Source organism: Chanodichthys erythropterus, chromosome 1, assembly GCF_024489055.1.
Source record: "Chanodichthys erythropterus isolate Z2021 chromosome 1, ASM2448905v1, whole genome shotgun sequence".
In the NCBI taxonomy this organism is placed as follows: Eukaryota; Metazoa; Chordata; class Actinopteri; order Cypriniformes; family Xenocyprididae; genus Chanodichthys; species Chanodichthys erythropterus.
Window position 1 is genome coordinate 3857786 of NC_090221.1, and position 24434 is coordinate 3882219.

General features: G+C 40.1%; 1 protein-coding gene across 2 annotated transcripts in view; it reads right to left on the reverse strand.

Annotated features, from left to right (window-relative positions):
- Positions 1–1207: 1207 nt before the first annotated feature.
- The window catches only part of slit3 (slit homolog 3 (Drosophila)), a 222381-nt gene continuing 199154 nt past the window's right edge, over positions 1208–24434 (reverse strand). For both annotated transcript variants that reach the window (XM_067366470.1, XM_067366461.1), the window contains 8 exons: positions 23982–24075; positions 23645–23782; positions 21480–21723; positions 19405–19535; positions 6717–6871; positions 4625–4913; positions 4341–4546; positions 1208–2600 (listed from right to left, as the gene is read on the reverse strand). In XM_067366470.1, coding sequence (XP_067222571.1) covers positions 2359–2600; positions 4341–4546; positions 4625–4913; positions 6717–6871; positions 19405–19535; positions 21480–21723; positions 23645–23782; positions 23982–24075 — 1499 coding nt within the window. In that variant the 3' untranslated portion in view covers positions 1208–2358. The remainder of the gene's footprint in view (positions 2601–4340; positions 4547–4624; positions 4914–6716; positions 6872–19404; positions 19536–21479; positions 21724–23644; positions 23783–23981; positions 24076–24434) is intronic.

Here is a 24434-nt window from a genome sequence, read left to right on the forward strand (position 1 = left end):
AAACATGGACAGGCATGGACTCCTCTTGACCCCTGAAGGTGTGCTGTGTTGTCTGACACCAAGATGTTAGCAGCAGACCCTTAAGTTGTCCTGTAAGTTGTGAGGTGGATCCTCCATGGATCGGACTTGTTTGTTCAGCACATCCCACAGATGCTCGATTGGATTGAGATCTGGGGAATTTAGAGGCCAAGTCAACACCTGAAACTTGTTGTGCTCCTCAAACCATTCCTGAACCATTTTTACTTTGTGTCAGGAGCATTATCCTGCTGAAAGAGCCACAGCCACCAGGGAATACCTTTCCATGAAAGGGTGAACATGGTCTCAACAATGCTTAGGTAGGTGGTGCATGTCAAATTAACATCCACATGGATGGCAGGACCCAATGTTTCCCAGCAGAACATTCCCAAAGCATCACACTGCCTCCACCGGCTTGACTTCTTCCCATAGTGCATCCTGGTGCCATGTGTTCCCCAGGTAAGAGACGCACACGCACCCGACCATCCACATGATGTAAAAGAAAACGTGATTCATCAGACCAGGCCACCTTCTTCCATTGCTCCGTGGTCCAGTTCTGATGATCACGTGCCCACAGTTGGCACTTTCAGCAGGTCAGCATGGGCACCCTGACCGGTCTGCAGCTCCATACTTATGTATTCTGACACCTTTCTATCAGAACCAGCATTAACTTCTTGAGCACTTTGAGCTACAGTAGCTCATCTGTTGGATCGGACCACACAGGTCAGCCTTCGCTGAGTCTTGTCCGCCCATGAGCCTGTCTCCGGTTCACCACTGTTCCTTCCTTGGAGCACTTTTGATAGATACTGACCGCTGCAGACCGGGAACACCCCACAAGAGCTGCAGTTTTGGAGATGCTCTGATCCAGTCGTCTAGCCATTACAATTTGGTCCTTGTCAAACTCACTCAAATCCTTACACTTGCCCATTTTTCCTGCTTCTAACACATCAACTTTGAGGTCAAAATGTTCACTTGCTGCCTAATATATCCACCCACTAACATGTGCCGTGATGAAGAGATGATCAGTGTTATTCACTTCACCTCTCAGAGCTCATAATGCTATGCCTGATTGGTCATGTTTATGAGGAAAACAACATTGACTTATCTAATAATCTTTAAAAAAACAAACAAAAAAAAGAATCACAAAAAGTCCAACCCTGTATTTCATTACAAGTTTAATTCAACATTCATTGTAAGTTAATCATCACTCTCTAATTCATATTTAACAAAACATTATTAGAAAATGCACCGTATAAACACCAGTCTTCTGATTAGTGGTGCTAACATGACACTTCTTGCACATCGTTCACTGGAGATTCCTAAATCTGCTTGTACCTTTATTCAACAGTATGTGACGAGCGGGGCCGAATATTCATTAACACTGCTTAGCTTTTCCTTTGGAAAATCTATAGACCTCGCTCTCTCTGAGTAAGAAATCTAACAACAAACAAACAAAAACGGTACACATGAAACAATACAGTAGTAATGGGTGTAATATATTTGCATTTAATATTTTAGTAAAGGACGGTTATGACGGAATACTACGTCAGTATGAAGTGCTCTGCACCAGAGATGCGGTCACCTGTATCACCTGTCGATGCATGTGGAGTTCAACTGTACAAGTAAAGAGCAGGCACTATCATAGTTACTACAATAGCTTTACTGCCTGACCGCAGTGTGTCACGAGTTCACATTTAACTTTTCCATGCAGTCATGCAAACGATTCACTCCGATGAGTTGCAGCTTGTAAACCAGAGCCACGGCGATGAGCTTTCCTCGTCTCTCTCTGATGGACCAAAGCAAAAAACAAAACAAAAAAACACCCAAAGTTCAAAATATCAGCCATTCCCACTGGAAGCTCTGTCCTTGAAATCTGCAGGTGAGTTCTCTGAGGTCCGTTAGGAAGCAGTTGCTTTGTTGCCACCAGAGCACAGGAAGTTGGCTCACCACTTCCTGCGATAGAGAGTCTAGACAGTCCTCCCCTGATTGGCTACACAGGCTCGTGTCAGCCCTGTCGCCACCTGATCCTCTATCAAAATGTCTCTCCGCGCTCACACTTCACAACAGACATGCAATACACAGACCAAATTAATTCTTAAGGTTAGATTGTACATTTATATAGATTTATACATATTTATATAATTCATATATTTTCAGGAATGTTAATCTGTGTTTTTCTTTGACGATACAAAATTACTTTTCATCTGACACATAAAAGCAACATCATAAAAACAGTCTCTTTCTTTTTTTAAAAAAAAACATCCCTTAATAAAAATAAGTTCTATTTGTGTTTTGTTTATTTTACAATATATTTTCTTTGCCGCTCCATCTTCTGCTCTATTATTACAATGGGCACTTTGTGCAGCCGCACTCCACGGTGGTCTCCATCTCCTCGGAAAAGGACGATCCGTCGGAGCATTTGAAGCTGACCTTCCGTCTCCGGCTCTTGGTGGGGGCGCAGCACAGGCCCGAGTGGCAGGCGTGAGGACACTCCACCCGCGGGATTTTACTGGTGGAGGTGCAGTTTTTATGACCCATGTGACGCTTGAGCAGCTCGCGAACCATCTCTCCTTGGCACGTCAGCTCTGTGTGGAGGAGGGGACAGAGGACGGGCCATCAGATTACATTTATGTAATATATTAATAAACATAAGGACCTTCAGGTCACATATTGACTCGTTGCTTCACTCTTCTGGATTCAGTACTGCATGGTAATGAAACAGCATTTAAATGCATATTTTCTGCTCACCAAGGCTGCATTTACTTGATCTCGAATACTGTAAAAACAGTAATATTGTGAAATATTATTACAGTTTCAAATAACTGTTTTCTATTTGAATACATTTAAAAATTTAATGTATTCCTGTGATGCAAAGCTGAATTTTCAACCTCATTACTTCAGTCTTCAGTGTCACATGATCCTTCAGAAATCATTCTAATATGATGATTTGCTGCTCAAGAAACATTTCTGATTATTATCAATGTTGAAAACAGTTGCTTCTTAATGTTTTTTGTGGGAATCGTGATACATTTTTTTGTTGATTCTTTGAATAGAAAGTTCAAGAACAACATTTATTTAAAATATTGAAATATTTTGTAATAGTGTATGTCTTAATTGGCACTTTTGATGCATTCTTCTTGAATAAAAGTGGTAATTTAGTTTATTTTTTAAATCATACTGACTCCAAACTTTTGAACAGTAGTGTAGCATTTATTTACTTATTTTTGGAATAAATGTAAATGTTTTGGAGTAAACATATCTTATGGAGATCTTATGGAGAAAATGAAAGGCCACTGAAAAAAATTGGTGGTTATTGATGTTGCGCTCTGTTGAAACGAGATATTAATGAATGTGATGTTATTGTATTATTCTTCACCACCCAATAAAGTGTGGATGAAAACATCTGAAAAGCAGAGTACATTATTAAATTCATTAGATTATGAGAACAGCAACAGAAATAAAGAATTTCAATGTGGATCGTCATCTTATTAAGCAACAATTGGTAAATGGATCTACAGACCTTAAGAATATAACAAAAGAAAAGACAGATCACACAACCGTGTTGGAAGATTATGAATTTTTTTGATGAATTGTGCACAGTAGGATCAGACACATTTATTACGAAAATAAAAAGGGTTGTTTTTTTATTTTGCTTTAAAAAGGCATCTGAAATAATAAACTGAAAATAGATAAAAAATATCTATTTTCAATACATATCGATACTGGTGCTTCCAATACTCATTTTCCACATAATAGATACACAGTCTCAGCTGCACTTTCTCGTTCTCTCATCTCTCCTCACTCATTTCATTTGCTCCAGGTGAATATTGGTGAATTTTGGCATGGGATTTGGCAAAGTTTTACTCATTCCCGCAGATTTTCCACTCACACCAAAGTGTGCACATAAACCGCCTCTCAGTACTAAGCTGTTTATTGCGCTTAAACAGTCAAATACACACAAAATAATTTCAAAATGCCGGTCTTGGTGAGTATTCACATAAACACAGTCAGTTATGTTTTAAGTTAATGTAAAAACTTAAGAAAGAAAAACCATGTGTAACAGTATAATGGATCCGTGCATCAGGTCTTAAAGTGACAGCAGAATTATGAGATAATATTAAAAATATCTATATGGCAGTTTTCCCCATGGTATCGGTCAAAATTGTGGCCAGTGAAAATGCTGAAGCACTAGTAACTTTGGAAAACCACTAGCCACAGTGGCCGATAAGCAAAAAAGCCCTGGGTATAAGTAATAAAAACATCTATTTAAAGTGTTTAAATTCTGATCAAGAATAACGCATATGTTTGGCAGAGCTGTGTCTCACCTATTTCACAGGTCGGCCCGCTGTACCCAGGCTGGCAGTGGCAAACCGGCTCTCCGGTCTCCGTCGCTCTGCACTCTCCGTGCACACAGTGCTGCCCCCTGCATGCGGCGGACTCATCCCGCCTGTCACAGTACTGGCCAGAGTATCCATCTGCACATGAGCAGCTGTACGAGGAGCCTGTAGGCACACACACACCATGCACACACCTGCACAGGAAGAGAGAGGGTATTACTGCCTGATACAAGCACAACCGTGAGTGTTTGTGTACACGCGTGTTTGTGTACCTGCTGCTGTGACAGGGGCTCTGGGAGGTCATCTGTTCACACAGTGGGCCGCTGTGGCCGGTGGGACACTCGCAGGTCACGCCTGCCTCTCCTCTCTGTCTGCAGGCCCCCTGAGCGCAAACGCCACAGGAGTGACAGCCCGGCAGGACGCCCTTCAGCCCTGCCAGTCCACCGCTGAGGTCTTGGAGTTCCCCGTTGAGCCGTACGTCATGAATACAGCCGTTAAAGGACTGGAATGGGCGGTCTGGACCCGGTCGCAGGCCTACCGTGTCAATCAGAGAGGGAACACCTACAATATGAACAACAGGCAAATATTAGGACACTAGCACAAATTTTAGAGGCACTGCAAATCAGTGTCGGGTCCAAGACTTAAAGGTGCCGTAGAACGTGTTTTCAAAAGATGTAATATAAGTCTACGGTGTCCCCTGAATGTGTCTGTGAAGTTTCAGTTCAAAATACCCCATTTTTTAACTGCCTATTTTGAGGCATCATTAAATAAGCGCCAATTCAGGCTGCGGCCCCTTTAAATTCTCGTGCTCCCGGCCCCCAAGCTCGTGACTGTCTTAAACAGCATAAACAAAGTTCACACAGCTAATATAAGCCTCAAAATGGATCTTTACAAAGTGTTCGTCATGCAGCATGTCTAATCGCGTAAGTATAGTATTTATTGGATCTTTACATTTGATTTTGAATGAGTTTGAGGAAGTTGTGTTTATGAATTATACAGACTGCAAGTGTTTAAAAATGAAAACAGCGACAGCTCTTGTCTCTGTGAATACAGTAAGAAACAATGGTAACTTTAACCACATTTAACAGTACATTAGCAACATGCTAACGAAACATTTAGAAAGACAATTTACAAATATCACTAAAAATATCATGATATCATGGATCATGTCAGTTATTATTGCTCCATCTGCCATTTTTCACTATTGTCCTTGTTTGCTTACCTAGTCTGATGATTCAGCTGTGCACAGATCCAGACGTTAATACTGGCTGCCCTTGTGTAATGCCTTGAACATGGGCTGGCATATGCAAATATTGGGGGTGTGCATATTAATGATCCCGACTGTTACGTAACAGTCGGTGTTATGTTGAGATTCGCCTGTTCTTCGGAGGTCTTTTAAACAAATGAGATTTATTTAAGAAGGAGGAAGCAATGGTGTTTGAGACTCACTGTATGTCATTTCCATGTACTGAACTCTTGTTATTCAACTATGCCAAGATAAATTCAATTTTCCATTCTATGGCACCTTTAAGCAAATCTTTGTTAGACCCCTGTCAATGCATTCATAAAAACCCCAAAATGACCCCCAACCCCTTAATCTGTTCTCTCAGAGCAGTTTTACTGTCAACAAACAACGAGTTGAAACAGTCAGTAATAACATAAAAATAAAATTACAATCAATATGACAAATACAATAGAAAAAAGATACAAATGAAATAAACAATTTAGCCTACTAATAATAATAGTATTCAAATGTAAAAAATAAAACTTGATAGTCTTCATAATATGAATTAAATACACATTAGTTATTCATTAAAGAGCAGTGAACGATTCTCGTTTTCTTTTGTTGTTTGATTAAATGACATAGACAACAGGTTTATTAGGCTGCTGTCACTTTAAGGCTAAATGCACAGATCTAATATACTGACATTCGATTACTTTCCCAACTGTTTATGTACACTTAAGACATAACCAACTGCGTTTAAGTGAAAACTCGCCAAGACAGGCATTTTGACATATTTATGTGTGTATTTGTCTGTTTAAGCACACACGCAAAGCCCAAAGTAGCCTATAACCCACTGGTCCGTGTTTGGCTCCGTCTCAGACTGATCGCACAGAAAGTCGCCTGGGGAACGACTCTTTTTTAATATCAAGCAAGTCCAGCAGGAGACTGAATATTATGATTTGTTGTAAGCCAAAATCAAAACTGAAACTATCACATCCCTAGTCATTAAATCATCTTTGAGAGCAAAGGGTCCCCTGATGGTTCGGGGGCCAAACGCAACTTGCATTCTTTGTGTAAAGGGAGGAACAGCTCTGCCCCAAATGCTTTTTGATGAACACTGAGGTGTCTTTGACTCTTACCGCCTATATAGAGATGTGTGTTGTGGTCCACTGCAGGAGGGCGGGGCAGTTTGCCCAGGCTTTTTGGTGCCCCTTTATCCACCACCAAACTCAGGGTCTGATTCTGGATCAGCACCTCCACCATGTGGAAAAGACCATCATTCACGGACTCCACACTGCCAGAAAGCAGAAGACAGACAAAAATATAAATCTGTTACATTTCTAATATACACATTTATAATTACATTAATACATTTATAATTTAATATATTAAAATATGTATATCTGAACTGACCTCAAATTACTACGGTCCCTCAGTTGTAGCATTTCTACCATGACTGCTTATTTTGCTACAAATGCGATTTTATTTTTGTTTTGTTTTTTTAAACCAAGAAGGCAGTGAAGAGTAAACTTAAATATTAAATATGATACATGTGTGAAGAAAAATAAACATGTTTTTGAAAGAAGCTCACCAAGACTGGAGTTATTTGATTATAAATACAGTAAAAGCAGTAATATGTTAAATGTTAGTACAATTTAAAACATCCTTTTTCTATTTTAATATATTTTAAAATTGCAAATCTGAATTTTCAGCAGCCATTACTCTAGCGTCACATGATCCTTTAAGAAACATTTCTTCTTATCATCACACACTCAAAAAAATAACTCTTTGAACATAAAAAAATCATGGAAAGGATTTCCACATGATTAAGTTGCTTTATTTCAGCATTATGCAATTCTGTTATTCCATTTTTTATTACTTACGTTGGGTCAACTTAATTTATTAAGCTTGATTCAACTTATTATGGTTGGGCAGAGCTTAATTTAATAGTGTAATAACTTAAGTTCATTGGTGGCAATGGTTTTATAATCAACATAGGATTACAATGCTTTTGATAAATGCAACCCAGAGCACTACCACAGTGATAACTTTCTTATTAAGGTAATTTGAAAGTTTGCTAGCAGGTCCTCAACCCAAGCACAAGTGCAACAATTCACCACAATGGTAACCTTAAATTAAATTAATTAACATAATAGAACAGTAAACATTAAAAAGTCTTTCCATTTTCTCATCTTCCTAAAAACTACTTAAAATAACACTTTATTTCAGCATTTACACTCCTAGTTCAGCCCCTTTGCAAAGCATGATGGGAAGTGAAAATCCTGTTTGATTGAGTCCTGGATGGGTTTAATTAATTGAAACATGTTATTTTAATATAGAAACATCAAGTTAAGTAAAAAAGAAATTGTTTCAACTTAATTTAACATGAAGCAATTGAATTTGAACCAGAAACCTAATACAATGGTGCTGAATCAAAATAAGTTGTTTAAATAAAGTGAACAGCATCAAAAAATCATTTTTTTCAGTGCAGTTGAAAACGGTTGTTGTGCTTAATATGTTTGTGGAAACCTATCATACATTACAGTCTACTGTCACTTTAATATGCATCCTTGCTGAATAAAAGTATTAATTTATCTGAAACCCTAAACTTTTCAATAGTAAAAAAAAAAAAAAGAAAAGAAAGAAATGATCACCTGTGAGCAAAATATTCATATTTTTTGCATCATTTCCCATCAAGCTTATCAAATTGTGCAAAAACAGCACTTAAATGTGTGTATTTAGGATACACAAATTGCTAGCTATTAAATTAGCCTTAACAGCAGTTTAAACTGTCCGTATCATGTCACCACTGGGGTAAATTAACTTTTTAAAGTATCGTTTTAAGCCCAAATGAAAAGCCTGAATATGCAATACAGAATATCTCCCCACTGTCTGAAAATGCTATGGTTTCCACATTACACTCCGTCAGGTGTATTTCCAGTGAATTTGGCGCTGACATGGGGAGAGCTTATGTTGTGGGAAAAGGAGAGCTTGTGTTGGCCATGAGTTCACTCTTTCTTTGAGTTAGCACGCTCAAATAACATCCTGCTGAGTTTGGCACTGTGACTGCGTGAACTCCTGAGAGTGATTCTGTTTCACACGGTCATTTTTAAACCATTGAAGAGTGCCGTTTGTTCCCCGGCTCCATGAAACCTCCGTGAAACATCTCATAGACCATGACAGCGTGCTCTGACCAGCACAGCTGGATGATTTTTTGCCTGTTTCTTCCGCTGCAGTGACTGTAGCGCACTGTTTGGCCCAGATTCTGCTGACTTCTAGGATTGTGTTTTGTTTAAAGGTGAGATTTAAGGTTATGAACTTATCACTGTCCTTTAAACTAACTCCAGATCATGAGAACACAGTCTGCTCAGGCTGTAGAAACCCTGGTTCTGTATTGTAGTAGTTATTGCTGGATGGAGCACAAGCAGTTACAGACAGCTAGAGACAGTGGTTTGGCATAGAAGCCCAGAGACCAACAGAGAGAGGAGAAGGGGGTAAAAGAAATGATATTGTGGTGAGTACAGTATATCTTAATCTCCCCCTGAGCCTAAAACAAGGTTTTCCTCTTTTTCTGTCTTTGGGGGGAAAATAAATGAATGATAAATAGATATTTATAAACAAATAAATGCATTTATTTGTATTTAATTATATACGTACTACACAGTAAAACACCTAAAACAACAAAGCATTGCCAGCAAATACATTAAGCAAACAAAGGCTAGCATTAAAATGAACAGATTTTTGCTTTGTGGGCAGGCAGCTAGTATTTGCACTGGCTTGCAATGTAATTTTCCTTTGCTGAAATGCTGAGGCCATAGGTACGGATAGAGATCAGTGTCCCCAGATATAGCAGGATACAGTTCACGGAGGTCTTGGCTGAACAAAGACCCAACACAGACGCACGTGTGGTTTGCATTACAGGCCCATAATTCAATTCCTGTTTCAAAACAGGCTTTTGCAACAAACACTACTGTCTGCCGACTGAGACCCCCCCAAACATCTCAAACCCGTCCATTTGATACATCAGTACCACCAAAGATGAACGACTTTATTATAATATAAGGACATTTTCATCCACTGTCTCTGGTTTTGACAGCCGTCTTTCATTAAGTCGGTCTGAGGGCCTGCATGCTGGCTGGGAAGGAAATCGGAAGAGTATTTTGTGGAAAAGCTGGTGAACGTAAGGGAACAAAGAGGATGGTTCTATTATGAGAATGAAATCAGACTTAATCAGAACATCTCACTAACAGAGACAGAAGCCTTCATCTGGACCTGATAGAATGTATGTAGTGAAGATCTAGCACCACTAGGGGGCGCTAGAGATCAACTCCTCAAGATGTAGCAAAGCGCTTGCAACTATTGGCCTTTTGTTCATATTCTGACAGACAGAAAATATCCTGAGGCCATAATATTTTTAGAATGGGGGGTTGAGAAGGTGGAGTGTCTTTGATGTGCGGCTAGCCTGCATATTAGCTTCAAGCAGCCCAATATGGAACTCAATAAAAACAAACAGAAACCTGTGGAAGATTTCAGCAACCTCATGTCACCCCTCTCACACGAGGGGAAGTCAATTTCCTGTCAGATGAAAATAAAACACTATTTTTTCTTGAGCAAAACCGCATTATAAATGACACATACACATAGTTAGGAACCATTTCCGACTCCTTCATCTTGGAGAGTTATCTAGATCAGCAAACCTGTAGAGACATATTTACATTTTCCAGATTCAATTATGCGGCACTATCATTTGCTTACACTAGCTAAGAGTAACAGACTGCAGATGTGAAGTCAATTGTGCCATTTTGGAACGTGAATCGCTAAACAAGGTTATGCAGCGTTTAAGGTATCAAGGGGTGTAACCGATTACAGATCGAATGAAGTAATCCACTAACATCAAAACATTTGTAAGTATGAAAGCAAGAAATGATGTACCTCGAATGCAACGCAAGTCTTAGCCAAATGCGTAAACGTAAACGATGTATGCTATTGCTATAGATAACAGGGAAGTATAATAACGCTAACACTGCGCCCGAAATTGAATAGTTCCCTACTATATAGTATGCAAAAAACAGTACGGCAACATAGTAGTATCTCCAAATACGTAGTATTCGAAAAAACAGTAGGCAAAAAGTCCTACTACTTTTGGCGAGATTCTGAAGTACACATTCGATGGACACTTTATTATCCCGTAAGGCCTCGGGAGAGGATTTATGAATAGAGGTGAAGCGACACAACTGATGCTGGTAGGTGACATGATAATGACAACATGGCAGATGTAGTACGTTCGGATTACATTTATACTACACACATATAGAACATACTTTTTTAACAGTCGCAAAGTAAGTTCAAATTCAAATGTAGTACCTACTCAGTACTCAGTAGTCTTTTAACTAGTTGCTTATTAGCATGCATATTAACCCTTAAATGCATACCTCGGGTCTTTAGTGACCAGGGACGTCATTCGCTACCCTCCTCCTCGTTCATTTTTTTAAGATAGACATCAACCTTCATGGTATTCTTCAATCAATTCATTTTAAAGAATATAACAAGAAAAAAATCATAAAATTATAAAAGACTGCCTATTTTTGTATTCATTTTTTGTAAAAATTGTATAGGGTCGCTAACGACCCGAGGTGTGTGTGAGTGTACGTATTTTTTCTGCACAACAATAATTGAATCTTAGATGATGGAATAAGTGCAATTCACCTTTATTCCACAAGGGGGCAATGTCTGATACACAATGCTGAAGTGATGACTCATTCAGACAGAAAACGAAATAATAAGAAAAACATGAAATAGCTCAGCGATTTATTGCAGAGCAAGTCAAATATGACTGTAACTGTTACTGGATTGATCTGGTGAAGCTGTTAGTGATTTTGAAGATGTTGAAAATTATATAGTTTTGAGAATACGTTTGAGATCGCGAATGTGCTCATATTCGTGACCTCAAACATAAAACTAGCCCATTATTTGCTGAATTTACTGGGAAATGAGCTCTGACGAGGACAGTGATGATGGCATAAAACATCTGCTCAAACCAAGCCCTTTCAAGCTCCAACAGGTAACAAAATACGATTTATTTTATTCTTCTGTAATTGTTACTCTAATATCAGAGGAGTTTTATATTATTGCGAGAGGTAGAGATCCTTCCGTGTTAGATATAGATCCGGGTCGATAAAGACCCGAATATGTAAGAATGATTGGCGAAACAGTCATGCATTTAAGGGTTAATAGAATATTGTCTATTTATTAGTACTTATTAAGCACATATTAACGCTTTATTCTGCATTCTTAATCCTACCCAAATACCTAAACTTAACTATAACTATTAATAAACAGTAAATTAGGAGTTCACTGAGGGAAAAGAGGTTGTTAATAGTTTATATGTGTTCCCTATACTAAAGCGTTACCCATTGTATTAGCATTGTCGCTCATAGCCAAACTGTTCAACTCCACAACCATTTGGAAACATCTTACATTAGTCCAGTCTCAGGCTGAATTACCACTACTTTCCCTCCATTTAGACATTCTGCTCACACAGGAACTTAGGGCTAATCTCGGGTGAAACGAAAACAGGCCTTAAAAACATACGCTGACCCTTCCCCATTCATCCTAGCACTGTTCAGCGTTAAACTCAGTTGACATGCCAAACATTAGCTGCTTTTGGAGAGCTGCGGTTAGGCGTGGTGCAGGATGGCGAGCTCACGCTGAGAAGCTGGGGGCAGGGAACACTGCAATTCTAACGCTCTCATTCAATTTCCTGCAATGTTTCCACAAACCGCTGTTTCTACTGAGGAATTGCCCACGCCGCTGCTTAAACTAATACTCAGATTAGCGTGACATTTAGTAAAGGGCAGCGCATTAACACGCTGCATGGACCTAAGCATTCATCTCATGGTAATGAGGCATTACTGCTAGTTAAGAGCCTCCTTCGCTCTCCTCCCCAGTGCATATATCAGTCTCTCCATCCATCCCTCCCCTCACCCACACCTTCCGTCAAGGCAGGATCACATTGCAGAGATAAGTGTCCTTCACTCTTCATTGGCTCTCAGTCACTCTCTCTGGGGTCTGATCTGTCTTCTTTCCCACCACCCAGAACCTCCCTTTCGCTCTCACCTTTTCCATTTTCTTCTTCATAGTTCCTTGTTTTTCCTGTCAGGGATCTCTTCTCTTGCTGAAGTTCAGCAGGGACAAGGTGTAAGAAGAGCTGAGTGGGACCTGTAGATGGTGTGGGAATCTTGCAAGTTTTCCCCTCTGATCTTTGCCCCACAGAGTCTTTATGACCCAGTTCCACATTTGAAGTCAAGCACCCGCAGAGAGCCACTGAACCAGACTAGGCTCAGGAATGCTCCAACCACAGCCTCAAAACTGCAGCTTCCATGGTGGGAAAACCAAAGCAAGGGAGCTGCCCAAACGCTGCACCCACGTCCAAGCATTGTGGCGTAGGACAGGGTACAAATTGAGCAGCTGCGCTCTTCAGGGGCTCTGTTAGCTCTGGTTCCACACTGTTAGCACTAACTATGACCTCAGCATGTTTGCCAGACCGGGGTGTGCCGTGCAGTGCCATGGCCAAATCAGCTAATTTAAGATATAATTTCTCTCCTTGCACTTCCTCTCCTCACATGTGAACCTCGATCTTTACCCCAAGACAATGGGGTATGGACATGCCAAAGCCACACATCATAATGTCACTTGGGGAAAAACAAGATAATTAAAGAGTGAGCATGGATCTATGATTAACTGAGGGTGTCAGGATACATCTTGGATTTAGTAAGGTCTACAAACAGCCTGGCTTCAAAATTTACTTCACCCAAAAATGTAAATTCTGTCATTAATTACTCACCCTCATGTTGTTCCAAACTCATAAGACTTTCATTCATCTTCGGAACACAAATGAAGATATTTTTGATGAAATCTGAGAGCTTTCTGTCTTTCTGTATTGACTGCTACGTAACTACCACTTTCAAGGTCCAGGAAGTTGGTAAAGACATTGTTAAAGTAATCCATGTGCAACCTGGTCTCATGACGAAGACGTACCCGTGGGCACGTTTTCGCGAGTCGCGAAAGTTTCACTGCGAAATGTCCACTGAGCGGCGCTAAAAGCGTTTTTTTGCTGGAGCAGATAATAGGGTGAATGCGGTACGTTTTGATGACGTTGCTTTTTAGACGAATCACTGCGGTTCTCGATTTGACATTTTGTGCTCCGTTTCGTTTTAAAATAACGTCCTACCGACGCTACGCTTAAACCTACCCGATGGAGTTAACAAAAGCAAACGTGACGTAAGAAGCGTCCGTGATCGTGTACCATTTTTCAGCTCGTTTAGATCTCTTTTTTTGCCCCAGTCAGTTGCCTTTCACGGGATTCGTAGCCAGGCAGGGAATCGACTCCTCGTCGTAAGTCCAACTCCGTATCAGCTGAGCTACCGAGCAAGCTTGGTTACGGTCAAAAAGCAAAACGCGTAGAGCCGGAAAGTCCAAAGTACGTTCGTTTACAAATCGGGTGCTCCGGTAAGAAGCGTTTTGAAGTCATGACATGACATTGCGCAAGGAGATGTCAAAACGAGTCTTTACGAATCCATAATCTGACCACGGCCGTTGTCGAAACTGAGTGTGTGAAAATGAGCCAAAGCGCACGTTGACGTTTACCGTTCATTTCTGTCAGAAACTGCAGCCAGACATACACGCCGGTACGTAATTTTGTGTCTCGCGAAAATGTGCCCACGGGTATGTCTCTCCCATGAGACCAGGTTGTCCATGTGGCATGTAATCTCCAACACGTTCACACAACAACGTCTGCTCTTGCATCAGCTCTTCACACATGTGTCGTGGTGCTCTCATGAACATACTTTGGAGATTAATATTTTGCGTTGCTACATAAAATTGAGGTTAAACCACTGGAGTCACATGGATTACTTTTATTGTGATGTCTTTGCTGCCTTTTTTGGGCTTGAAAATTGTAGTTGGTTGTCAATGGAGGGACAGAAAGTCAAGTCAAGTCATCTTCATTTATATAGCACTTTTCTCAATACATATTGTTTCAAAGAAGCTTCACATTGACAATAGGAAAATTAATTGACAGATTGTTTTGGATTTACAGCAGCATTAAGAACAAAAAAATTATCGAGCTAAAGTTGTTTTTTGATTGAATCACTTCCGTTGTAAAAATTGTTAATTATTACTTTAGGGACCGCTTAAATGACACCTTTCCTACTGAGAACCGAATGTAGGTTTGCATAGGTTTGAGTGTGTATGTGCGCAGAAGCTTGTTTTTTTTGTTTTTTTTTTTAAAGTGTTATTGCCAAATTACTTGTCTGGTCTGCAAAATACATTAAAAAAAAATAGTTGTGTTCGCGGATCTATGCGAACCAGATTTCATTAAAAAGATATGAATGCTCTAGCGTAAGTTCTGCCAGGAAGACTCAATGTTACGTCACCAATTAGTTTAGAGCTAACAAATCATTATCTTACACTTGGAGTATAAAAGATTGCTGACACATGTTTGAGTCCGCAGATGCTGATGCAAACCTTCACCTCCATCCTCCCCACCACAACCAGGATGGGCCCTTACCATACCTCCCAGGGGGTCGGCTACACCCCTGCCTTCATCTTCAGGCAGGAAATGCAGAATCCGCAACCCTTTAGGATCTGAGCTATGGACGGGGCCTATGCCAAAGAACTTTCTTACAACATTTTGCTTGCTGATTGTTAATAAATATGGTTGTCATGTTATCTTACCTCCCTGAGTCTTTCTGGTAGAACTTAATTTGTGTTCTGAAGATGAACGAAAGTCTTACGGATGTGAAACTACATGAGGGTGAGTAAATAATGGGTGAACTAGCCCTTTAATTCAGTCAGATCTCTGCATACTAATTTAACTGTTCAAGTGCACAATAGAGACCTAGTCTAGCTGTTAGTACATGTGCTATGACACATTAAGCCAGGGATGACCAGTCCTGCTCCTGGATAGCCAGTATCCAGCTGAATTTAGATCCAACCCCAATCAAATACACCTCAACCTGCTAATCAAGGACTGAAAATTCAAGGCAGGTGTATTGGGGCAACTTGGAGATAAACTTGATAAAGTTGTTGGCCCTCAAGGAGCAAGTCCCTGTTGAAAAATGTTTGTTGTTTTGAAGCATGGAATCTTGGTTTGAGCTGGTTTGAGCTGGTTTGAGCTGGTCAAGTGCTGGTCCTAAGCAACTAACTCCAGCTCAGGACCAGCTTAAACCAGTTCATGAGCAGCAAAGGACCAGCATAAACCAGCTCAAACAAGCTTCCATTCTTAAAAACGTACCTAACCAGCATATGCTGTTTTTTTGCAGAGTTAACCAACCTGCCTTAAAGGACATCTAACAACTTAAAATCTGGATTGTGGCAATGGCAAGGCTTTAAAAAAGCCAAGTTGTTGGAGTCATAATTTAGTGGTTTGCACTAATGCTTCTGACATTTTGAGCTATGATGTAGGTTCAGTCTGTTCCTCCTCTCTTTATTTTTCTCTAAATAAAATGTCAAAACAAACAAACAATGTGCAAGTGCTCTAAAAACATGGAGTTGATTCTGGTGTTTCTAGTTTTAATTGTATGCATCCTCAGTCTGCAAAGACAAGGAATCTGGCTGAAATGTTATTTTCCATGCTGAGACTCCCTCATGCAGCGATCGATTCAGCCCTTGCTGCAGACAGAAGGGAAGAATGGCCAGGATCCAGGCGCTGGATCAATACAAAGTCATCAAGCAGGTCGGCAGGGCCTGAGCACCCAGCTCACCGCTGATCACGTATACTGCCTGCTAAAACAGCTGCCAGTCACAAATGTTCACTTCTGCAGACGTAGATGAAAAAGATGCCGGAGACTCTGATTTATCCCACATACCCATTCTTAACAGACAAAGACAAGGACACAGATTTGTATCTAGAAATGATTTGAAACTGTAGGCTGTCAATGTTTGTGTGAAGTCTGGATTTAAAAGCTTGAATCTGGGCTCTTGAAACCCATTACAGAGCCTGTGCAAGCTTAATGACATCCGCAGTGACCCACTAGGCTGGAGTCAGGCACCATCTGCACCAGACTCAACAAGCCAGTTGTCTGCTGAAAGGGCAGAAGGTGAGGGCTAAGAGCTCTGTGTTTATGGGGGCTCCAATGAGCATAGAAATCATGGCGGCTGCAACACAGAAGCGTTCACATGGGAACCGGCCAGAGAAGCAAGCTCTTGCCTGAGGCGGATTCAAGCAGTCATGTAAACCTGGGGCTGCTATATGGTTTTATGATGTGCCATGAGCTTACAGGGATTAAACCTCCCTGAGAACAGGGAGCAAACGTTCCCACAAACAATTAAAAAAATATTCTGAATGAGAGCAGGGTGCCTCCTTTGAAAATCAATCATTTTTATGGAAGATGAATGAGTGTGTATGTTTGATGTATGGAAAAAATTTAGAGTGGTACATGTCTGTTTAGATTATGGTGCAGCAAAAAGGCTAGCTGTATGGGTTTATTTATTGTGCAGAAGAGAAGTGTGATTGTGTCTGCTACAAAACCTAGTGAGCTACACAGGCAGCAGCCTGGGAAAACCAAATGGAACTGACACTGGAGATCTGCAACTGATCTGCCATAAGCATGTTACTAAGCTAACAATGCAATACTCTAATAAACGTGTATACATAGTACACATTTTGCTTAAAACAGACCGTTTAAAATTAAAATATTGTTATTCATACTTTTCAGTATTGAATTAAATTGAAGTCAATTTTCAACATTTTCCTCAACACATCCATCATCTTGGAGTTTGGCATAGTACATTCTGGGATTGCCTTTTCTTCTAAGGGATACATAAAATGCTCAAAATGAAGAACATAATTATGGTACCTACTATGTAGATTAGTACAAGAAAAACTGCAAAGATTGGATTTTCAGCCAGCTTTTTATTGTTACAATTTCGGTAGTATATGTAAAGAAACAATGTGTACTGTTTCTTTGTTACCTCCACTGAGATATATTGTTTATTTGTCAACAAATGTCAGTTGGATGACGCACAGTAAAACATGAAAACTACAGATCATACTATCCTGCAGTACCCTTAAAGGCACAACTTTATACCTTATTTACCCTTAAATGTGCTTATTAGTACTATTAAAGGTACTACTATGAATCTTTTAAGTGTAAATAAGTGTACAAAGTTGCCCATTTAAAGGGTTAGTTCACCCAAAAATGAAAATTATGTCATTAATGACTCACCCTCATGTCGTTCCAAACCCGTAAGACCTCAGTTCATCTTCAGAACACAGTTTAAGATATTTTAGATTTAGTCCCAGAGCCGTGGTTGTTTTTGGCGATTAGGACATCTGTGACATGCACACTTATGCACCATTTTAAAAAATATAGCAATACCAAAATACAAACAATGTACAAAAGCTTGAATACAGCGTGCGTCTCCCTCAGACTGTAAACGAAGCTCGGGCGCACCAGATAACACGTCAGCAGCGTCTTACATCAGTCGTGAACCACTCTCCGGAGCAGAAGAGGGCGGTAATGCACCAATAAGCTGGATGCCAACCGCCGTAAAACAGGAAAGAAGAAGAAGAAGCGGAGTCGTGAACGCGGATTGACAACAGACCCGGAAGAGAATACAATGCTGAATGAAGTCGTAGTTTTTGTTATTTTTGGACCAAAATGTATCTTCAATGCTTCAAAATATCGTGGATGTCCTAATCGCCAAAAACAACCACGGCGACGTAAAAGTGCATTACCAACGCCGACAGATGAAAGGATTCAATGGAATCAGTTCAATGGAATGGATTCCGGAAGAGAAGACAATGCTGAATAAAGTCATAGTTTTTGTTATTTTTGGACCAAAATGTATTTTCGATGCTTCAACAAATTCTAACTAACCCACTGATGTCACATGGACTACTTTGATGATGTTTTTATTACCTTTCTGGACATGGACAGTATACCGTACATACATTTTCAATGGAGGGACAGAAAGCTCTCGGACTACATCTAAAATATCTTAAACTGTGTTCTGAAGATGAATGAAGGTCTTACAGGTGTGGAACGACATGAGGGTGAGTCATTAATGACAGAATTTTCATTTTTGGGTGAACTAACCCTTTAAGGCAAAGCTGTAATCTTGAACATTAAGGGGGACCAATTTTTTATAAAGCAGAACAAAGGTGGTCTAATTCTAGTAGGGAAATAGTCAAATTTGAACTATTTGCAAATAATATTTGCATTAAAATTTGCACACGTACTTTTATTTGTATGCCTAATATGTCGAAAAAGTCTCGTCACGTAATCACGTAAATGCATATTTTCAATTCAGAACGGCCAAATTTGAGAAAAAAATCGAGTAGTTTGCATCACTGGATGTTACTGTCGGACGTTTAATATTTCTACTGGAAAAAAGTTATATATTAAATGTTTTGCTATTTAAATCTTATCTCACTTTCTTTCAATGTGAAACTGACGTTTCGCACTGGAATTCACGCTCTGCTTCTGTAAACAGTAAACCCCGCCTACTTGGATTTGATTGGCCATCTCAATCATTTTGACAGTGACGAGCGCTGTTAGACCGCTAAGGCAGACCAGACCAAAAATGTAACTTTTTTTGTCATCCTAACAACATACAGAATTTCAAATATTGGGGGGAGGTGAGAATTTGTCCACTTCTAATTATTGGGGGACTATATCTATGTATTGTCTTTGGTGGTTATGGCCGTGCTTTGAGGGTACTTCCCCTAAAAGTATTGTGCCCCTAATTATCGCTATACTTCCTGAGAGTGTAGGATGCCTTAAAATATTGCCTACAGAGTGTGTGTGTGTAATGTATCCTCACCTGTACACTGTGGTTGGGGGGTACTTGGCAACATCATAGATCAAACGAATGTGTCCCTGGTACAGCTCTAGGGCGAGTGGGTCATGGTCCTCTTTATACAAAAGAATGCCATTGTCCTTATCTGTGGCCACCTACAAAGACAGAGAGGCGGAAAATGGCAGAGACAGCAAAAGATCAGTGAAGGAGAATGGCAGGAAGACTTCTGAAGATTGAGGTGGAAGCGTAAAAGAAGGATGTACAAAACAATCAAGAGCGCGCGATAAGCACACTATTTCAACACAACATGCACACGGAGAGAGAAGCGCCGCAGGCCTGTGGCACTTAACTCCCTGTTTAGTCGAGGGCATCGAACGATACGCCTCCGAGCAAGCTGTGATGGAAAACAGCTCACGTTTATATATAAGCAGTAGGACGGGAGGACAAGAGGAAAGAAAATAGCAGTTGATGGCTTATGGAGTGTGGAAGCCTCTCTACACATCAGCTGAGATCGAGTGGACTGCTTACACTCAGAGCCTGGAGGCATATGAGCAGTTAATGTGTCCCTGTATTCGGTTTCTGTCAGTGGATATGTCACAGGAGGACCAAGTCATTAACGCTGTTTAGCACAGTTTTACTAAGAACACTGGAAATAAAAAAGCAACCTAATTTGATTGCTTTTCTATATTTACTGCTCCCAAGTGCCCAGCCTCTGCGTGTTGCCTTTTAGGGCCTGTTCACACTCAGTCTGATGTGACGGAACCGAGGGAACGTGTAACAAAGTCCAAAGATGAAATAATGTCAGATTTGACTTAAAGGATTAGTTCACTTTCAAATAAAATTTCCCTGATAATTTACTCATCCCCATGTCATCCAAGATGTTCATGACTTTCTTTCATCAGTCGAAAAGAAATTAAGGTTTTTGATGAAAACATTCCAAGATTATTCTCCTTATAGTGGACTTCAATGGGCACCAAACAGTTGAAGGTCAAAATTACAGTTTCAGTGCAGCTTCAAAGAGCTTTAAACGATACCAGACGAGGAATGAGGGTCTTACCTAGCGAAATGATCAGTGATTTTCGAATTTTTTTTTAAATGTATATGCTTTATATAAACAAATTATCGCCTTGCAAGTGGTTCCGCCAAAACCACACTTTTGTATTCTTCAAAAAGCTTATGCTGTACTTCTTACGCCTTCCCTATTCTACTTACGAACAAACAAAGCGCCAGTTCCATTTTTTCCATAAGTAGAATAGGTAGAATAAGTAGAATTCTTTTCGACTGAAGAAAGAAGGACAAGGACATCTTGGATGACATGGGGGTGAGTAAATTATCAGTTTGTTGCATATGAGGCTGCAGACCAGTCAGGGTGCCGAGGCTGACCCCTGTCCACCGCTGAAAGCGCCAACAGTGGGCATGTGAACATCAGAACTGGACCACGGAGCAATGGAGCTAACTTCCCATAGTGCATCCTGGAGCCATGTGTTCCCCAGGTAAGCGATGCACAAATCAGACCAGGTCACCTTCTTCCATTGCTCTGTGGTTCAGTTCTGATGCTCACATGACTTGGTTTAGAAAGCAACACTGAGTACTATTACTTAACTCACAAAGGTTACTCGATATGCAAATGTGCTTAGAGATACTGAAACTGAGAAATGCTGACATCCACGAGGAGATAAACATCTTCTGAGCTCTTTTTAATTTCTCCTACTTTAATTAACATTAGTGTGCCCTCCCGACAGTGAGAAGACAGGCTCATTTGTAGCCGATCTAGCGGTTATGCAGTGCCCCTGATTGCAACGGATAACAGCCCAGCTCAACCTCTATTACCATAATATATGTCCTCAGGAGAGGAATTATTCACGCAGGTGGACAAGAGGTGATATTCGCATAATGTCAGAAAAGCCAAAGCTGGCTTAGACCATGCACTGCGGATAAAAAAAGAACTAGAATAGACGTCAGAGAGAAAGAACGCTTCTCAAAGATGCAGTTTGGGTGATATGCTGACTGTCCTGAGGCTAGTGATATGTGAAGTATATATTACAGAAACTGATCTTGGACCTATTGTTAAGCATTACAGGAAGTGGTTACAGGTGTACCTGAAGGGATATGTGCATGGGTGGTCGGATCTTGGTGCCGGAGAGCTCTACGTAGGTGTCTTTGCCGAGGAAGTGCACTGTGACCATTTTATGGCACTTGATGCCGAAGAAGCCAGGTAGACAACGACACATGGGCTCTCCCTCCATGACCAAACACTGGGCTCCGTTTTGACAGTCAGATTGATCACATGGACTCGTCTTTTGGAGCAATACCATTGGTGGAGAATTCTCACAGAACAACCCGCTAAGGAAAGAGAGAGATAAATAAGGAATTTACACCAATGTTGTGGTAACAAGTGTGGCTACAAGTAACGTGAATTATGTAATCAGATTACTTTTTTTCAAGTAACTTGTAAAGTAACACATTACTTTTAAATTTACAATAACATATCTGAGTTACTTTTTCAAATAAGTAATGCAAGTTACTTTATTTTCCCATTTTTTGACTGACACTTCTTTAATTCAAACCAGCAATAATTAAATATGTTAAATAACACAAATATACCACATGTATTTAATCTCACTTTATTAAACAATGTCTCAAACAATTCAACCATACTAATAGGCAAAAAAAACCCCATCACATTTGTGTTGCTTTTTTTCTGAACTAAAAGTGTTGAACTTTCTTGCATCCTATTCTTCTGCGATCCAGAATGGCAGCATGGCTGAAAGGTTTATTTGAGCTGCGCCCTCTACTGTACAGGTGTGAATTTGCATCTACTTCAGCCTAAGGCTTATTTATTTCACTTTTGGTGGTAAAGGGCCTTTACATTTGCCAAAAACAGCTACAAATATATATTGTTTGTTATAAAAACCAAAGCAAGCAAGCTCAGTCCAGATGAGAAAAAGTAATGCAAAAGTAACGCAATGCATGTTTTCTATAAAAACTAAGTAACACAATTAGTTACTTTTTTTAGGGAGTAACGCAATATTGTAATGCTTTAATTAAAAGTAACTTTCCCCAACACTTATTTACACTACTAATCACATCTATGTAATAATTAAGATTTATCTTTTATGTCTTTAAGTCTTCTATGCTCACCAAGGCTGCTCTTATTTGATCAAAATACAGTAAAAACAGTAATAATTTGAAATAACTCTATTTGAATATATTTAACAATGTAATTTCTTCCTGTGATCAAAGCTGAATTTTCAGCAGCCATTACTCCAGTCTTCAGTGACACACGATCCTTCAGAAATCATTATTGTATATTTTGAACAATTTTTAAAGCACTTTTAAGTGAACTTTCTTTCTTTCTTAAATCTAATTCACCCACAAGAAAAGAAAGTGGTGTTAGAATATTGATAGAGTGTCAGGATGGATGGTATGCCAGATTAATGCTGGGCTCAAGACACCATCAGGCCCTTAATTAGTATCTGTGGTGGAGTGAGGGATGCTGGGGAGAGAGCTATTGTTCTGCCACACATGCACACACAGTGTTATAATTAGGCACATGGATATTCATCTTCTGTGCACCACAGATTTAATGATACACTATCATATAACAAATCACCAACAGAAGCTTGGTGTGTGTATGTTTGCACCATTTATCAAGACTTATAATGAACACAGGTGTGCAAGTTTCCTAGTGTTTGTGAATGTGTGTCTTTCCCCCGTGCAAGTACATGTTTTGTCAAGTCACCTTTATTTATATAGCACTTTTTACAATGTAGATTGCGTCAAAGCAGCTTTACATTGATAACTGGTACATAATTTTTCTTAAAGAATAGTGTCAATGCAGGCAGATCAAAGCACTGTTGAATATCAAATGTCAAGTCAAATGTCAAGTGTCCCCAACTAAGCAAGCCAAAGGCGACAGCGGCAAGGAACCCAAACTCCAAGAGGTGACATCAGGTGGCAAAAAAGTGGCAAATAGGTGAGAGAAACCAGGCTTAGTCGGAGGGCCAGTTCTCCTCTGGCGAACAGTGCTTTGTTATGACTCAGTTTGCTATCATAAGTCCGATAGGATCTCAACATTAAAGTATTATGTGAATGTACATGTATGCGATTTCTGGCCTAGTTATACTTTTGTGGACAAAATTGCAACGAGGAAAAAAAAAACAAGGCAGGGTCAGTATTTATCTATAATGTTTATATTTGAATTGTATTAAAATATTTATAACACTTTACAATAAGGTTTTATTAGTTAACATTTGTGTCTCACCTGAACCCCTCCCTGCACACACACGTGTATCCATTGATGGCGTCGACACACTCCGCCCCATGCTGGCATTTGTTCTCCAGACAGTCATTGTAATCCTGCTCACATTGCTGGCCAACATATCCTGGCAAACATTCACATCTGAAAAAGAAAACAATAACAACAGTTTAGATGCTAGAGATGACTAGAAAAAAAGGCAGCTCTGCACTCGGCAGTGATAATAACACTTCTGGCTACAACTCGCTGACCATTACAGGCAGCACAGGCAGGTCATGTTGTCTTTCTTCTGAAGTTCTGACCTATATTCTGCTCCATTTCCCAGAGGAGCTCACCAACTCACCTGTAGCCCTTACTGAGGGGAACACACTTGGAGTCGTGTTGGCAGGGGTCAAACCCAGGCAGACAGGGGTCAACCACCTCCTCACACAGATCACCTAAAAGACACACAAAGAAAAGGAACAAATCAGTCTAACATGCTGAAACACTCAGTTGTGTGGCTAAAGGAGCTCTTTGACTGAACATTCATGCGTGTCATGACCCTCCTCGAGATGTTTTCGCCCCTCACACCATCTGCCAGCATTTAGACTGTGAGGCTTTTCTCCACCAGACTCAACTGAAAACACATCTTTGTGTGATGGCAAAGTCTTTCTAGAGCACTCAGCTCAGCAGGGTCCAATTGAAGGCACTAAATCACTGCCAACCAGAACCGTCAATACATTCCCTGTTCCCGTCCACCTGCTGTAGGACGTCCAGCTTTGCGACAGGCTGCACTAGGTCTGATCCAAACTCCACA